The sequence below is a fragment of the Besnoitia besnoiti genome, chromosome VIII (assembly GCF_002563875.1).
Source record: "Besnoitia besnoiti strain Bb-Ger1 chromosome VIII, whole genome shotgun sequence".
In the NCBI taxonomy this organism is placed as follows: Eukaryota; Apicomplexa; class Conoidasida; order Eucoccidiorida; family Sarcocystidae; genus Besnoitia; species Besnoitia besnoiti.
The window spans coordinates 657,217-669,100 of record NC_042363.1 but is presented as its reverse complement, the minus strand read 5'-3'; the positions used below and the strand labels follow the sequence as shown (position 1 = coordinate 669,100).

Here is an 11,884-nt window from a genome sequence, read left to right as displayed (position 1 = left end):
CCATGAACACCTTTTAGAAGCGCGCACGCATACCATGCCCCCTCCCAGTACGTACCACGGGACGACCGCCGTCCCCGCTCCACACGCGGCGACATGCGCGTTGCCCGTGTAACCACGTACCACACAGGAGAGGCACCCTGACTCGCTTCTTGCTGGCTTGGCTCACCTTCACCGCTAGATCCCCGTTCTTTTCCCCTAAAATAGAGTTCCTTGTCAGGGAGAGCGCTAAACTTGGCTACTTGTCTCGGGAATGCTGACATACCCGGAAGCTATGTGAATAAACTGTCTCTCCTCGAGGGCTATATAAAGCACGCCGCGTCTCCGGGTGCCTAGTAAAGAGAGGGGCCGATTATGCAAAAGGAGGCTTCGTGGGGCGCTGCTGGCGTGTGCACGCGACAGTCACGAGAGCCGTTTCCGGGTTTGGGCACCGTGATCCAGAGAGGGTCTCGTCATCCCCAGATCGCAGATGCCTAGAACGCCAGGGAGAGAGGAACAATCCGCGTGTGAGGCGCCCTTCTTCGGCCCCTCGTCTCTGCTAGCAGTGACCGAGATTTCCTTGTCCCTTGCCATCGTATTGTCTTTCCGAAACCTGGTCATTCCGAATCGCGCGTCCGGCTTCGAATAACTCGCCTCTGGATTTGTGCCCGTCGCGTTCATCATCAACGTGCCTTACTGCTCGAACGACAGTGTAGAGTTTATCTGGAAATAGTATGAATGCAGGACCGGCCTGCGACGGGGTACGATATTGCCCATGAATCATCGTTGTGCTCCCTTTTTTTCCGCCTGTGCATTTTCTTAAAATCTTATTCGTTTAAAGTTTTCCGCGTCTCGTTTCGTTTTTCGCCGTGCCATCCTTTGCCTCTTCGCTAGAGAAAAGAGCGCGAGACGACAGTTTGCCAGAACCGGATTCTGGGGCCGGCGTGCTTGTCTGCGAACAGTCCGTCACATTTGCTTCTGACCGGGCGCTCCGCTTGTCGCTTTTTGTCTCTTCTAGGGGAAAACACCAGGCTTTCGTCTTCGTTTTTCCTCTCTTTTCCATTTTGAGGCACCGCACCCGGATGAAGGGTAGTGTCTGCTAAGCATCGGCTTCCCGTACCAGTTTCGGGTTTGCCAGTTGGCCCGTTCGGGTCCGTCTCCGGATGGAGTATTAATGAAATGACATGCTTGTAGCGGCCCCGTTTCCAGTCGGCGTCACCGTTTCTTGCCACAAGGGTTTGGGCTTGACCTGTCTCGCCGTTTTTCCTTCTCTGTGTCTCCTTCTGTGTGCACGCGAGCGCTGGAGAAGCACATTCGCGTCGCACTTCCTCCGGAATCTTCATCACCCCCCCCTGCTTCGCTTCGGCTTAGTCGGCAAGCTGGAGGCACCCGATAAAGTGCTCCATTGATATCTGCGTGTTTATTTAGGGGTGACGCGTTGCTGCGCGTGAGCTGAACCCATCGGAGCCTTTGTTAAGAAGGCGCCTACACTGCCGGTGCGAAGGCGTGTGCGCGACCTCTGCTACAGTCAAGCCCCGTAAAATCGGGTGGCAGGCTCTCGCCGCGAAGCTGTACAGAGGAAGGACAGCGGTTCTCTGCTGAACCCGACAGTTCGCGGACACAGGAGGTGGCAGTATGAAGACTAGTGAAATCTGCAGGTCGCGCCCTGATCTTCGAGTGTGACTTCCTCTTGTCGAAGTCTTCCGGCGGGAGGAGTTCGATGTGAGGTGCTGATGGGGCGAAATCCCGCAAGAATGCCGGCGAACCGTTTCGCGTGGACGGGGATTTTCACTAATTGTGAAATTGCAAAGCAAGCTCATTCAGAACGGGCGGAAGCTTGCCTCGGCTGCAATTCGAATCCTGTTTCGTACGTGCGTAGGCGACTACCCTACTTTGTTGGACGCTCTGGTGTGGAGTTTCAGGGAGAAAGTGGAGTCGTTTGGCATTGACTGGCTGGCAGTACAGGGAATGTGGCTTTTCTGCTCATGCGGTCGCCGTCGTAGTTTGCCGTAAGCCAGGGACCTTTGTCGCGAGTACATGGAAGGCGGAAAAAAGGAGATAGAGAGGAGGGCGACTGCGTTGTGTGGAACCCGTTGAGACAATGCAGCACCCAGTAGTCTCTCTGTCTGCAAAGTCTCTCCTTGCATGCGGTCACATGCGTGTTTGGTCGTGGAGACCTGTCGGCTAGTCGTTCATGCTAACCTTTTTCTGCTACACACCCGACCTTTTACCTTCTGTATCTGCGTCACAGGGGGCGGGCAGGAACGCCTTCGTCGCCGGATTTGGTCTGGTCTCTTATTTCAAGGTTGCATCTGTGATCGATTTTCCACGGTCACCGCCTTTCTTGCTACGGGTTCCGGCCCCAACCTGTAGCCGCAATGGCGTCGTGCTGTTCTGCGTCTCCGTCCCCGGGAGTGGCCGTCTCGCTGGCTCACGCGAGGGCGGTTGACCAGGGAAGGCGGGCGTGTCCGTGCTCACCCTTCTCTGGAGTTTCCGCGGCTTCGCATCCGCCTCCCTCGTCTCTGCCCTTCCCCCTCACCCCGTCTCTGGCCTCGACGCGATGCTGCAGCGACGCTGAAAACTCACTGGAAGCCGCCGCTCTGGCGGCGGCCGCAGGCGCCTGCGGGGCCTGTGGCCACGCCCAGCCCCGGGCCATTCAGCCTTTGCCTCCAGGAACGTCGATCGAGTCGCTGTACAAATTCGGGCCTATCCTTTCCGTCTGCCAAGTTCAGCAAGCCAAAGAGCAGCGCGCCGCTGCAGCGCAGGCAGGTGCGAAGGAAGCGGCTGGCGGCGCAGACCGCGCGAGAGGAGCGCCTGGAGAAGAAACTAGCCAGGTTCGGTCTGAGGGCGGTCGTGGAGACGGCCGGCGTGGAGGGGGGGAAGGCGGCAGGGACTGTGGAGGGGGGACTGGCAAGCCCGCGAACGCTGCAGCAGCGGCCCCGCCGCCCGTCTCGACGCGGCCGGTCCTCCGCCATGCCGTGAGTAGGGGTACTCATCAGGCAAAAATCATAAAGAGCATCGACAAACAAAGGATTCCGGCAAGCGCTGGAGGAGACAGGTGAGAGGTCAGACAGGACGGTGACGACTGAGGGGCGGTGATGTACGTGTCCTGTCAGTGATTGGCACAGACGATACCGAGAGTTTGTGAGCCGTGGAGACGCAAAGGGAATGGCTGTGTGTAAAGGACGCATACTGGGAGATAGCCGTTGCGACAGGATGCAGTTGTGATGAATGGACTGGACTCGCTGTGGCTTTTAGGTGAAATCTGGGTTCACTCTTCAACACGCATGGAACTGCTTTCTGTGCACGCTCTTGCTCAAGATGCCGAGGCGGATAGAAGCTGCCGGGGTATTTTCTGGTTTCGCATCTGCTGTGTTTTTGTCGTGAGTGGCTGCTTCGGTGCGCGCCACGTTCTCGTTATATCTTGTCTTTGTTTTCCCAGGCTGTGGCGACGGTTGTGTATGCGTCTGTTGAACCTTCCTCCGCATCGGAACGTTCTGTCTCTGGATGCGGTCTATGAGGAGAAGCACAAGTTCTATTTTGTGAGCGAGAAGCTGGAAGGAGGGGAGTTGTTCGACTTCTTGCTGACTGAGAAGACTGTGGAGGAGCACATCTGCCAGTACATTATATTCCAGATCCTCCAAGCCCTTCACCACATGCACTCGAACCAACTTCTGCACAGGTAGGCTAGGACTCAAAGGCCCACGATTCGTGCTGCGGGGTGCCTGACCCGCCTCTAGTCTTTGTGTGATTTCGAATACTGGACGGCACGGACTGAGTGGACGTTACCCAGGCGTTTACAGTTCTGGCTTCGGCTCAGATGCCGCCTTTTTCTCTACGTGTGCTGGTTTTCGTCAGGGATATCAAGCCGGAGAATTTGATGTTTCGTCGCCGACGTCGGGGTGCGGCACCACCGTGTGATGCTTCTGGGGACAAGGAGTTGTCCGATCTTTCTTCGGCGCCGCCAAACAGTCACGGGGGGGACGCGAGGAGCGAGTGTGACAACAGCACTATGGGAGCAGCGGCGCCGTCATTTTGCTCCGCGTCAAGTGACGCATCTTCCGGTTTCTTCTCGTGCCCGTCGGATTCAACGTGTGCGTATCAAGGGGCCCCCGGCGGCCCCCCTCACGCAGCTTTGACTCCAGTCGAGCGCGAACATGAACTTGTTCTGATCGACTTCGACACGTGCAAAATGATGGAGGTGCTCCCTCAGGAGTACGGGGAAGTCACCGGAGGGCAGAGAAGACTCGTGGGCACCTACGGCTATCTCGCCCCGGAGGTCCTTCGCGGTGGCGAGTACACCGTGCAGTCTGACCTGTGGAGTGTGGGAGTCATTCTCTACATTTTGATGACGGTAAGGAAGCGAACAGGGCTGAACAACAGATTACAACAAAGCTTGCGCGGAGGGCAGCGTACTTCTCAGAGATGCGGCGACGGTGTCGGGGGGTCGGCGATGCTTGAGTGAATCGGAGGAGAGTGCCTTCTGAACAGGCGAAATCAAGCTGGCCTTTCGGCTCCCGCAGAATTCGATCCGGGGTAGAATCCGATGTAGCGTCGGGGGAGCTGTCAGTCAGCTCTATGGGCACGGCGTGGAGGACCCGTGTTGCTGCCGCGGCCAGCAGTGGGGGAAAAGGCTGCGGGGAGCCGGACGGCGTGTGCGCGCTTGTGTGTGTGTGTGTTTTCTGCTAAGGGAATTCCCCCGCTCCCGATGGAGCTGCTGACTTCCGCGCGGGCGTCACTCATGGTGTTCTCTCAGATTCAAGAGAAGCAAGGGGGAATCGACTACGGCGTCTTTCCACTCCCCGACTTCCCTTTGGCTCGGGATCTGTGCCAGAAGCTCCTGCAGATCAACCCGAGGCAACGCATAGCGTCTGCTCGCGAGGCCCTCGCGCATCCCTGGTGAGCCATGGAGCGGCAGACACTTGCAGGTCGCGTTCCGGCAACTGCGACCCAACTCGGTATAGCCGCTTTGCGCAGTGAGGCGTGCAGAGGCTGTGTGCACTGACGGGGCAAATGGAGCCAGGGCATTTACGTGTCACACGAGGTCCGCGGTCCCTTCGCATGAGCTGTTGTGCGTCTCTCTGTGTTGTCAGGCTTCGGGACTTCACGCTTCGCTTTGGCGAGGGCGGACCGACGCCTGTGCCTGCGCCGCACTGTTGCGGGTGCGGTAGCGCAGTGCTCGGAGAGGCGATGTCGCTTCCGTGTGGGCGCTTGCCCCCAAGCCTTACCTCGACGCGGCTTCAGTGTGCACGAGCTCACCAGGCGGGGCTGGACGGGAGGAACTGCCAGGCAGGAGACAGGCACTGTTGTGTGCAGTCCAATCCGTTCCCGATTATCGGTCTTCCGGGGTCCTGGAGGGATGCACCGGAGAAAGGGCGAGCGAGTGCGCGAGGGTCAGCTGCGTCCTGCAGGTGCGAGGCAGCAGAGGAGGGACAGTGGGACCGGGAATGTGGCCGACGGCCTGAAACGTCCGCCCAGACCGTCTTGGGAGCGGCTGATTCCGGGATGCATCCGGCTCAGGACTGCCCCAGCGATGCTCCGCGTCCCTGCGTGTCGGTTTCGCATCTGCGCCCTCAAGATCTGTTCGGAGACTCTGCGCCTGGGGTCGGTGCGGCCAGCCACCGGCTCAGCGCATCTGCGTTGCCTCTTCCGTCGCTGCCCTGCTTCCCCGCACAGGAACGCGTGGGTGCGATGCCCTTGCCGTCGCCGTGTTGTGCGCCCTCCACGGTCGCGACGATTCCATGTTGCGCGCCTCCCGTGCTGTCCCCCGCGCGTGTGCGGGACCCGGATGCTGTGACGCCGACCCTCGACGGCGTCATGACAACGGGACATGATGACACTGCTTCAGCTGATGGACTGGTGGGAGACTTTGGGGTTGCTGATCAATTGTCGCGACAAGGTCGAGCAAGGCGCCATGCGCAGCCGCGGCCGGAGAGCCCCCTCGTGTGGCTAGGCTCCCCCGGCGCGCAGAGCAAGCCTGCTGGCGGAAGCCACGAAGCGGTGGTCCAGGGAGTGGCGTCGACGGGTCAAGGCGGGCGAGTGCAGGAAGCTGATGTTCCCAGCGTCGGGACGTCCGGGACTGGAAGTCTCTCGTGGCGACTCGGGGAAGATCGCTTTTCTGCAGCGTTTTCGAAGATGCGTTCGGCGCTTTCGCTTGGTTTCGCCAGCGCGTCGCCATCGGCTGGCGACCACACTGCACCAGTAGAGTCGGGCGTTTTAGGCGAGAGGACCGTAGAGCAGCCGCCGGGCTGCTCGTTCAATCTCTGTGTCTCTCTGTCGGACATTACAGACGCATCCGCTCGCCTGCTGCGCGACATGAGCAGAGGCGGCGAGCTCGGAGGAGAGCTTCTGAAGAAGGCAACGGCTAGTGGCTCCGGCCCAGACCGGTCGGCTGCGGCTCTCTTCGAACCCTCGCTGCACGCTGGGATGTCGAGCGGCAGCGCAGCAGAGTTTGGCTTCGCGAACCCGGAGTGCACCATGGCTGGAATAACCCGACCAGAGGCGACCCTTGCGGAGGCGCAGATGATGGAGGTTGTCGGGAGTTGCTCGAGTTCGCACCGAGGCGCAGGGACGACGAGCGGCACCCGCAGCAGGTCGCTGTCAGCAGAGAGGGGCAAGTTGAAGGAGGGCAGGGTGGGGGTTCCAGGGGGGGAGACGGCCACGGACTTCTTAGTGGAGTCCGACATGGCGAGTCACGGAGACGCAGGAGACAGTGTGGACGAGAGTAGACGAGAGGACAGAGCAGGCGGCAGCCGTGTGCCAGCGGGCAGCCTCGGTGAATTCGCGCGGGGCCCGAAGCCGGGGGCAGTGCAGGATGCGTCGTGCGTGGAGATGAGAGATCGCAGCGAAGCGGGGCCAAGCTGTGCAAGCCCGAATGGAGACTGGATGTCGTCGTGCCGCCACGAGACGTTATCTCCTTCGTATGCGAAGCGGTGTCTGGAAGAGAGCCATGAGACTTGTGAGGTGTCTTCGACCTCGTCGACTACGTGCACGCCGTCGAACCGAGGACCCGTGCATCTCCGTCATCTGTGCAAACCGCGGCACTCGCCCGGAGGGAGATTTGCAGGCGGAAACGAGGCTGTGGGCGGTTACAGTCACCCCGCGAACCTTTCGGGGTTTCAGCCAGATGGAGCTAAAGGGAGTAGACGGACAGGCTCGCCCTGTACCAGTTTTTCCAGCAACAGTTTTGAGGAGAGTCCATGCAGCCGGCGGAAGCGTGTGGCGTCACCGGATTACAGTCGAGGCTCCTCCGCCTCCTCTGCGACACCGCCTGGGGAGGATGCACAAACGGCACATGCAGCCTCCTACACTGTGGGCACTACTAGCACCCCTGGGCGAGCCACGTGCGATGCTGTCTGCTCAGACGTGCTTTCTGACATGCGCGAATTCAGTGCACCAGATATAGCGGAGGAGCATGTGGCGCAGACGCCGCTGATACCCTCTCCGTCCAACTATCCGCCGACGCGCCCGTTCTTTTTTGGAAGTCCGCAGACAACTGGCATGGCGTGTTCCTCTCCCGCGTCGACGACAACGACTGCGTCTTCCCTGTCTCACATCGCGATTCCCAGCGTAGCGACCCCCGGGGCGCCCGCCTCCGGCGCGTCGTGTGCGCTGCCTCTACAGCCGAAGGCAACTACAAGTTCACTGAGTCTCGCCCAGTCGTGGCTAGGGGGGGAAGCTTGGCGGCGGGTGACTCAGCAAGAGCTCGCCCTATAGGCCCTCAACAGGCTTTGCAATACCAGCAGGTACATGGGTCGGCCCTGCCGTCGTCGTTTCAGTTTTCAGCAGGCTCCGGGTCGGTGAACACCCCGGCGGCGGCTCCTTACTCGTCGCCCCCCATGGCGGGACGGTCGAGCAACATGCGGGCAGGAAAGCGTCGATCTGTCATGAGCTGCGCGTACTCGAACAAAGAGCGAGGATCTGTTGCGTGCGGACCAGTTGGTCTCCGTTCTCCAACGGGCAAGTCGGGTGGGGCCGTACAGCCCCATGCGGCGTTTTCGGCTCCATTCTCGCTCTCGTCGTGTGGCAGCAGCACGACGAGAGCCTCCAGTCTGCGCCGCAGCATGTGCATGGCAACAGGCCAGTCGTCGCTCGGTTCCTCGTACATCGCGTCTCCTCCACAGTCGCCGTCGGGCGTGTCCTCGAATGCGTGCAACGGAGGACTGTCCAGCTGCGAGAGCAGCGGCAATTCACTGGTAGACTATTCTTTTCAAGCGGGTTGTGCTTCGTTTGGGAGCTCACATCCCTACAGGGAAGGCTCAGGGAAACCTGAAGGGGGGCCGGGCGGCCCGGTCAGCGAGGGCGATCTTTTTTCGGGACATGGTGCGAGAAGGGGTGATTCGTGTGAAATGGATGTAGCGCATGCCAGCGACTTCGACATGCCGCAGACATTGTGTTTGGCTCCGCAAGCGAGATCAGAAGAGTCTGGGGCCTACGGTGCCGCGTCCGCCTTCCCTTTGGACAGACTCTGCCACTCCCTCGCTAGAGAGCATGAAACCGCTGCACATCTGACGGCTGCCAAAAATATCTTCGGATTAGATCCTTCGACGAGAGTGGATCTTCGTGGGCGAGTGCTCGAAAGGGGTCTTTCGAGCTGTGGAGAGGACGATCGTGAAGTTTCGGCTGGGGAGGAGGAGGAGAATGACAGCGATAGCGAGGCTGAAGCGGACCATGGACAGTACGGCGTTTCGCGGCTGTCAGCAGCAGGCGGAACTCAGGCGGTGTCTGTGGTAGACACGCTTCAAGCTCTCCTTAAAGCTGCCGAGGATGTCTTTTCAATGGGAGCAACAGATCCGTCGCCCCTTTAGGGTCATGTTTCCAGGTTTTCGAGGCGTTCCAGAAATCCGATCTGCAGCTCAGTCCAGCAGATAAAGAGAAGGAACGCGGCAAAGTACCTGTCGTCTCGGTAACACACACACGTACCACGTGTATTTTAAGGTGATTCGCTTCTTGCGAAGCATGCGTGGGGTGGCTTGACCAGGACTGTGGGGCGAAGATTGCGGGACCGTACATGAGGAGTCTGGAGTAGCTGTGACGCAAAGGTGCCGTCGCAGTTTCGGCTACTCGCCATCGCCAGTTTTCCGCTTTTATGCTTTTCAAGACATTTTTATCATCAGGGAAAAGGGCACTGATGTGCAATTGGCAACGCTTCCTTGAAATAGAAGGAAGGCCTGGTCCCCCGTTCTGCGTGTAGAGAGCTTCGTTTCGATACTTTGTGCCTACCGCCAGAGCCTTGAGGCGGTTCCTTTGTTAATAATGCACGTGATCGCTGCTTGATTGTAAAATTCGCGAACATCGAAGGCGTGTGGTGATGAAGCTGACCCCGCACCTGTCGGCTGCAACACTGCCGGGTGTTCCCTGTGTGCGCTTGTCGGACGGGAGTTGATTCGACCCTTTTGCTAAGCGCGATTCGTTCTATTTTTAGAAAGCCGGTTATAGCGTGGTTACTGTATGGTCGCGATACTGGACAAAGGCTGTATGCGCCTGACCCTGTTTTTAGGTAATACGGGTGTTTGGTCTACATACGTTTACAATTGATTGCGAACGAGTCTGCAAGATGGAAGCTGAGGAATCTTGCGAGCGGCGTGCGGGCTGCGAATATCCTGTTTAGTTCGGCGCACGAGTCAGGGAGGAGAAGCAAATCGATGTCTGACGAAGTTGGCGCAACTGCTCTCTTGGTCGATGGGTGCCGTGGGCAGCAGTGCATACGGATCCGTCCCACATGGTACTTTGCGAAGAAGCGTGAAGGCGTCTGCGCCTAGCGGTGCAAGTGATGAAGTATTTTTGGGAAGACACACCGTCCGGGATAACGGTTTCGACAGGACAGGAGCTTTTTTGGCCGGTGGATCATTCGTGCGTCCTGAGCAAGAACCAGAACGAGTTTGCCAACGGGAAAAGCGCGTAGGGCGACTCAACGAAAAATGTGCGGTGGCCCATTATGCTTTTGTGTATTTTTTTCACTTGTCATCAGGGGGGTCCGGGTTGTACTTTGAGTTGACAGGGGAACGCCGATGGTATAGAGCAAAGGCAAACGATCATGAAGTTATCGTCGTTCCATAGCTGGTTCCTCTCTGTATTCTCAATTACTTCGGCTCTGACTGGAAACGTTTCTGGAGGCACACACTTGGCAGCTGTTCACGTGGATCAAGATGCGTAGTAGCCAGTACATCACATCAACGTAGTCGTATGGTCAGAAGAACAGCGTTCTCTGCAGACTGGTGGTAGCTGAAAGGAAGCCAATACCTTCTATTGAGGGCGACGTCAGCATTACGTGCGTGCCGGAAGCTAGCAGTACCCAGAGTCTCTCTACGCAGCGGCGGTGACACGCGTGTCTCGCGAATTGCGCAGCCCGACCACGACTAGACAGCAGGGAGGGGAGAAACGGCACCGGCTTGGGTTCCAGGGTGTGATCGATCAGATTACAACAGATGACGTCTAGTCGGGGCCGCGTTTTCAAGTAGTAGAGTCCGGTCACTGCGGCGGTTTGGTAGATCCACGGCCTGCGCAAAGGCTCTTCACTCAAAAGAGCTTCAGCAGGTGTGGTGTACGGACACACAGGTCGAAAGGCTCACCGACCGCCGGTGACGAACCAAGGAAGGTGTCGCCAGCTGAGTCTGTAGCCGACAACGTTTTTGGTCAGCGCTCGGCTTCCCCATCGAGCGGGTATCTTATGCGAGACGCCGTTACGGGCATTCCTGGGCATGTTTCTGCACGAACAGAACGTTCTGTGACGGTTCAAACTGCCAATCGAGAATCGAGATACAATCAGTTTACAGTCACCCCGCCGCGGTAGTGACTCAAACCGGCCTTGCTGGTTATCCGTCTAGACCTCCTATGGCATGTTTACGACGGAGGGCACGATAGAAACAATAAGGGTACCATGTTAACTCTTCCAAACTAGTGGATAGTTCTTCTTTAACACACGGGTGATCCGCCGCTGCCTGCTAGATCTCTCGACGGTCACCCTTTTGACGGTCCTGTGTTATTTCGACGCCTCGCTACTTTCGCTGGTGGGAGACCGCTGCGCCGAAGGTGTGTGACCAGAACTCGAGCCCACGAACCTCTGCCAGACAAGGAGGCAGGGTTTTGAAGAATTCTGGGTATTTGGTGGTTCTCGGTACATGTGTAGCTCTTGCGGCGACTGCGGACCGCCTGAGATGACATCAAGAAGCAAGAGCACTACGTGTCTCCACCCGAGTTAACTATTCCGTCAGGGACATCGAGTTCTTCCAGATCCGGTAACATTGCAATACCGAAGGGCACGGTCTAGGTGGTGGCAACAGTACTCACCAACGCGGCTCAGAGAGTGTGTGGTAATGTGTGACGATGCGGTCCTCTTCCTACGAGACACGTTGGGTCGGATTCTGCTGTATGTGCGTGGCAATACCCTGTGTGTTGCATTTGAGGAAGCAGCACAACTAACGACGCGCCTAGCAGTTAACGTTGAGGGCGGCACAAGAGTCCTTTCACGGGTGTGTCCCCGTTAGTGACATGACACCAGGTAGCCGTATGTTGAGACCTGAGCACGGACAGAAACCAAAGCGCCAATATATCCATGGTCCTCGCGGCGGACTAATGGTAGTTCTGCCAGTACTAGGCGCGTGGGTGGACCTGCTTACCGCCATTGCACGTTCTAAATTGGTTCGGTGACTGCGGGCGGCGGTGTGAAGAAAACGTGATTGATATGGCAGACACTGCAGCGGGAAACGCCATACGCGTGAGATGCAGGAAATTGCGAATTCAGGCCTCGAGGGGAAGGAAAGCACGGGGTACATGTGAGGACATTGCATGCGGAACCGCTCGGAAAGCACGCGAAGCGCGAATCTTGGACTCGACCCAAAAAGTTCTGACTCAGGAAAACGTATCTGGGGAGTCACGAAAACGCCGTGGAGCTACGCATTTCTGTATG

At 58.2% G+C, this 11,884-nt stretch overlaps 2 protein-coding genes across 2 annotated transcripts; both read left to right on the top strand.

Annotated features, from left to right (window-relative positions):
* Positions 1–2,354: 2,354 nt before the first annotated feature.
* BESB_082270 (protein kinase) lies at positions 2,355–7,692 on the top strand (the record flags this gene model as incomplete). Its single annotated transcript, XM_029366577.1, has 5 exons — positions 2,355–3,034; positions 3,419–3,658; positions 3,835–4,330; positions 4,667–4,875; positions 5,070–7,692. 5 exons carry the CDS (start codon positions 2,355–2,357, stop codon positions 7,690–7,692), a joined length of 4,248 nt encoding a protein of 1,415 aa, XP_029217037.1.
* Positions 7,693–7,814: 122 nt separating this feature from the next.
* BESB_082260 (protein kinase) lies at positions 7,815–8,783 on the top strand (the record flags this gene model as incomplete). The annotated part of the gene is made up of 1 exon (XM_029366576.1): positions 7,815–8,783. One exon carries the CDS (start codon positions 7,815–7,817, stop codon positions 8,781–8,783), a length of 969 nt encoding a protein of 322 aa, XP_029217036.1.
* Between the last annotated feature and the right edge of the window lie 3,101 nt (positions 8,784–11,884).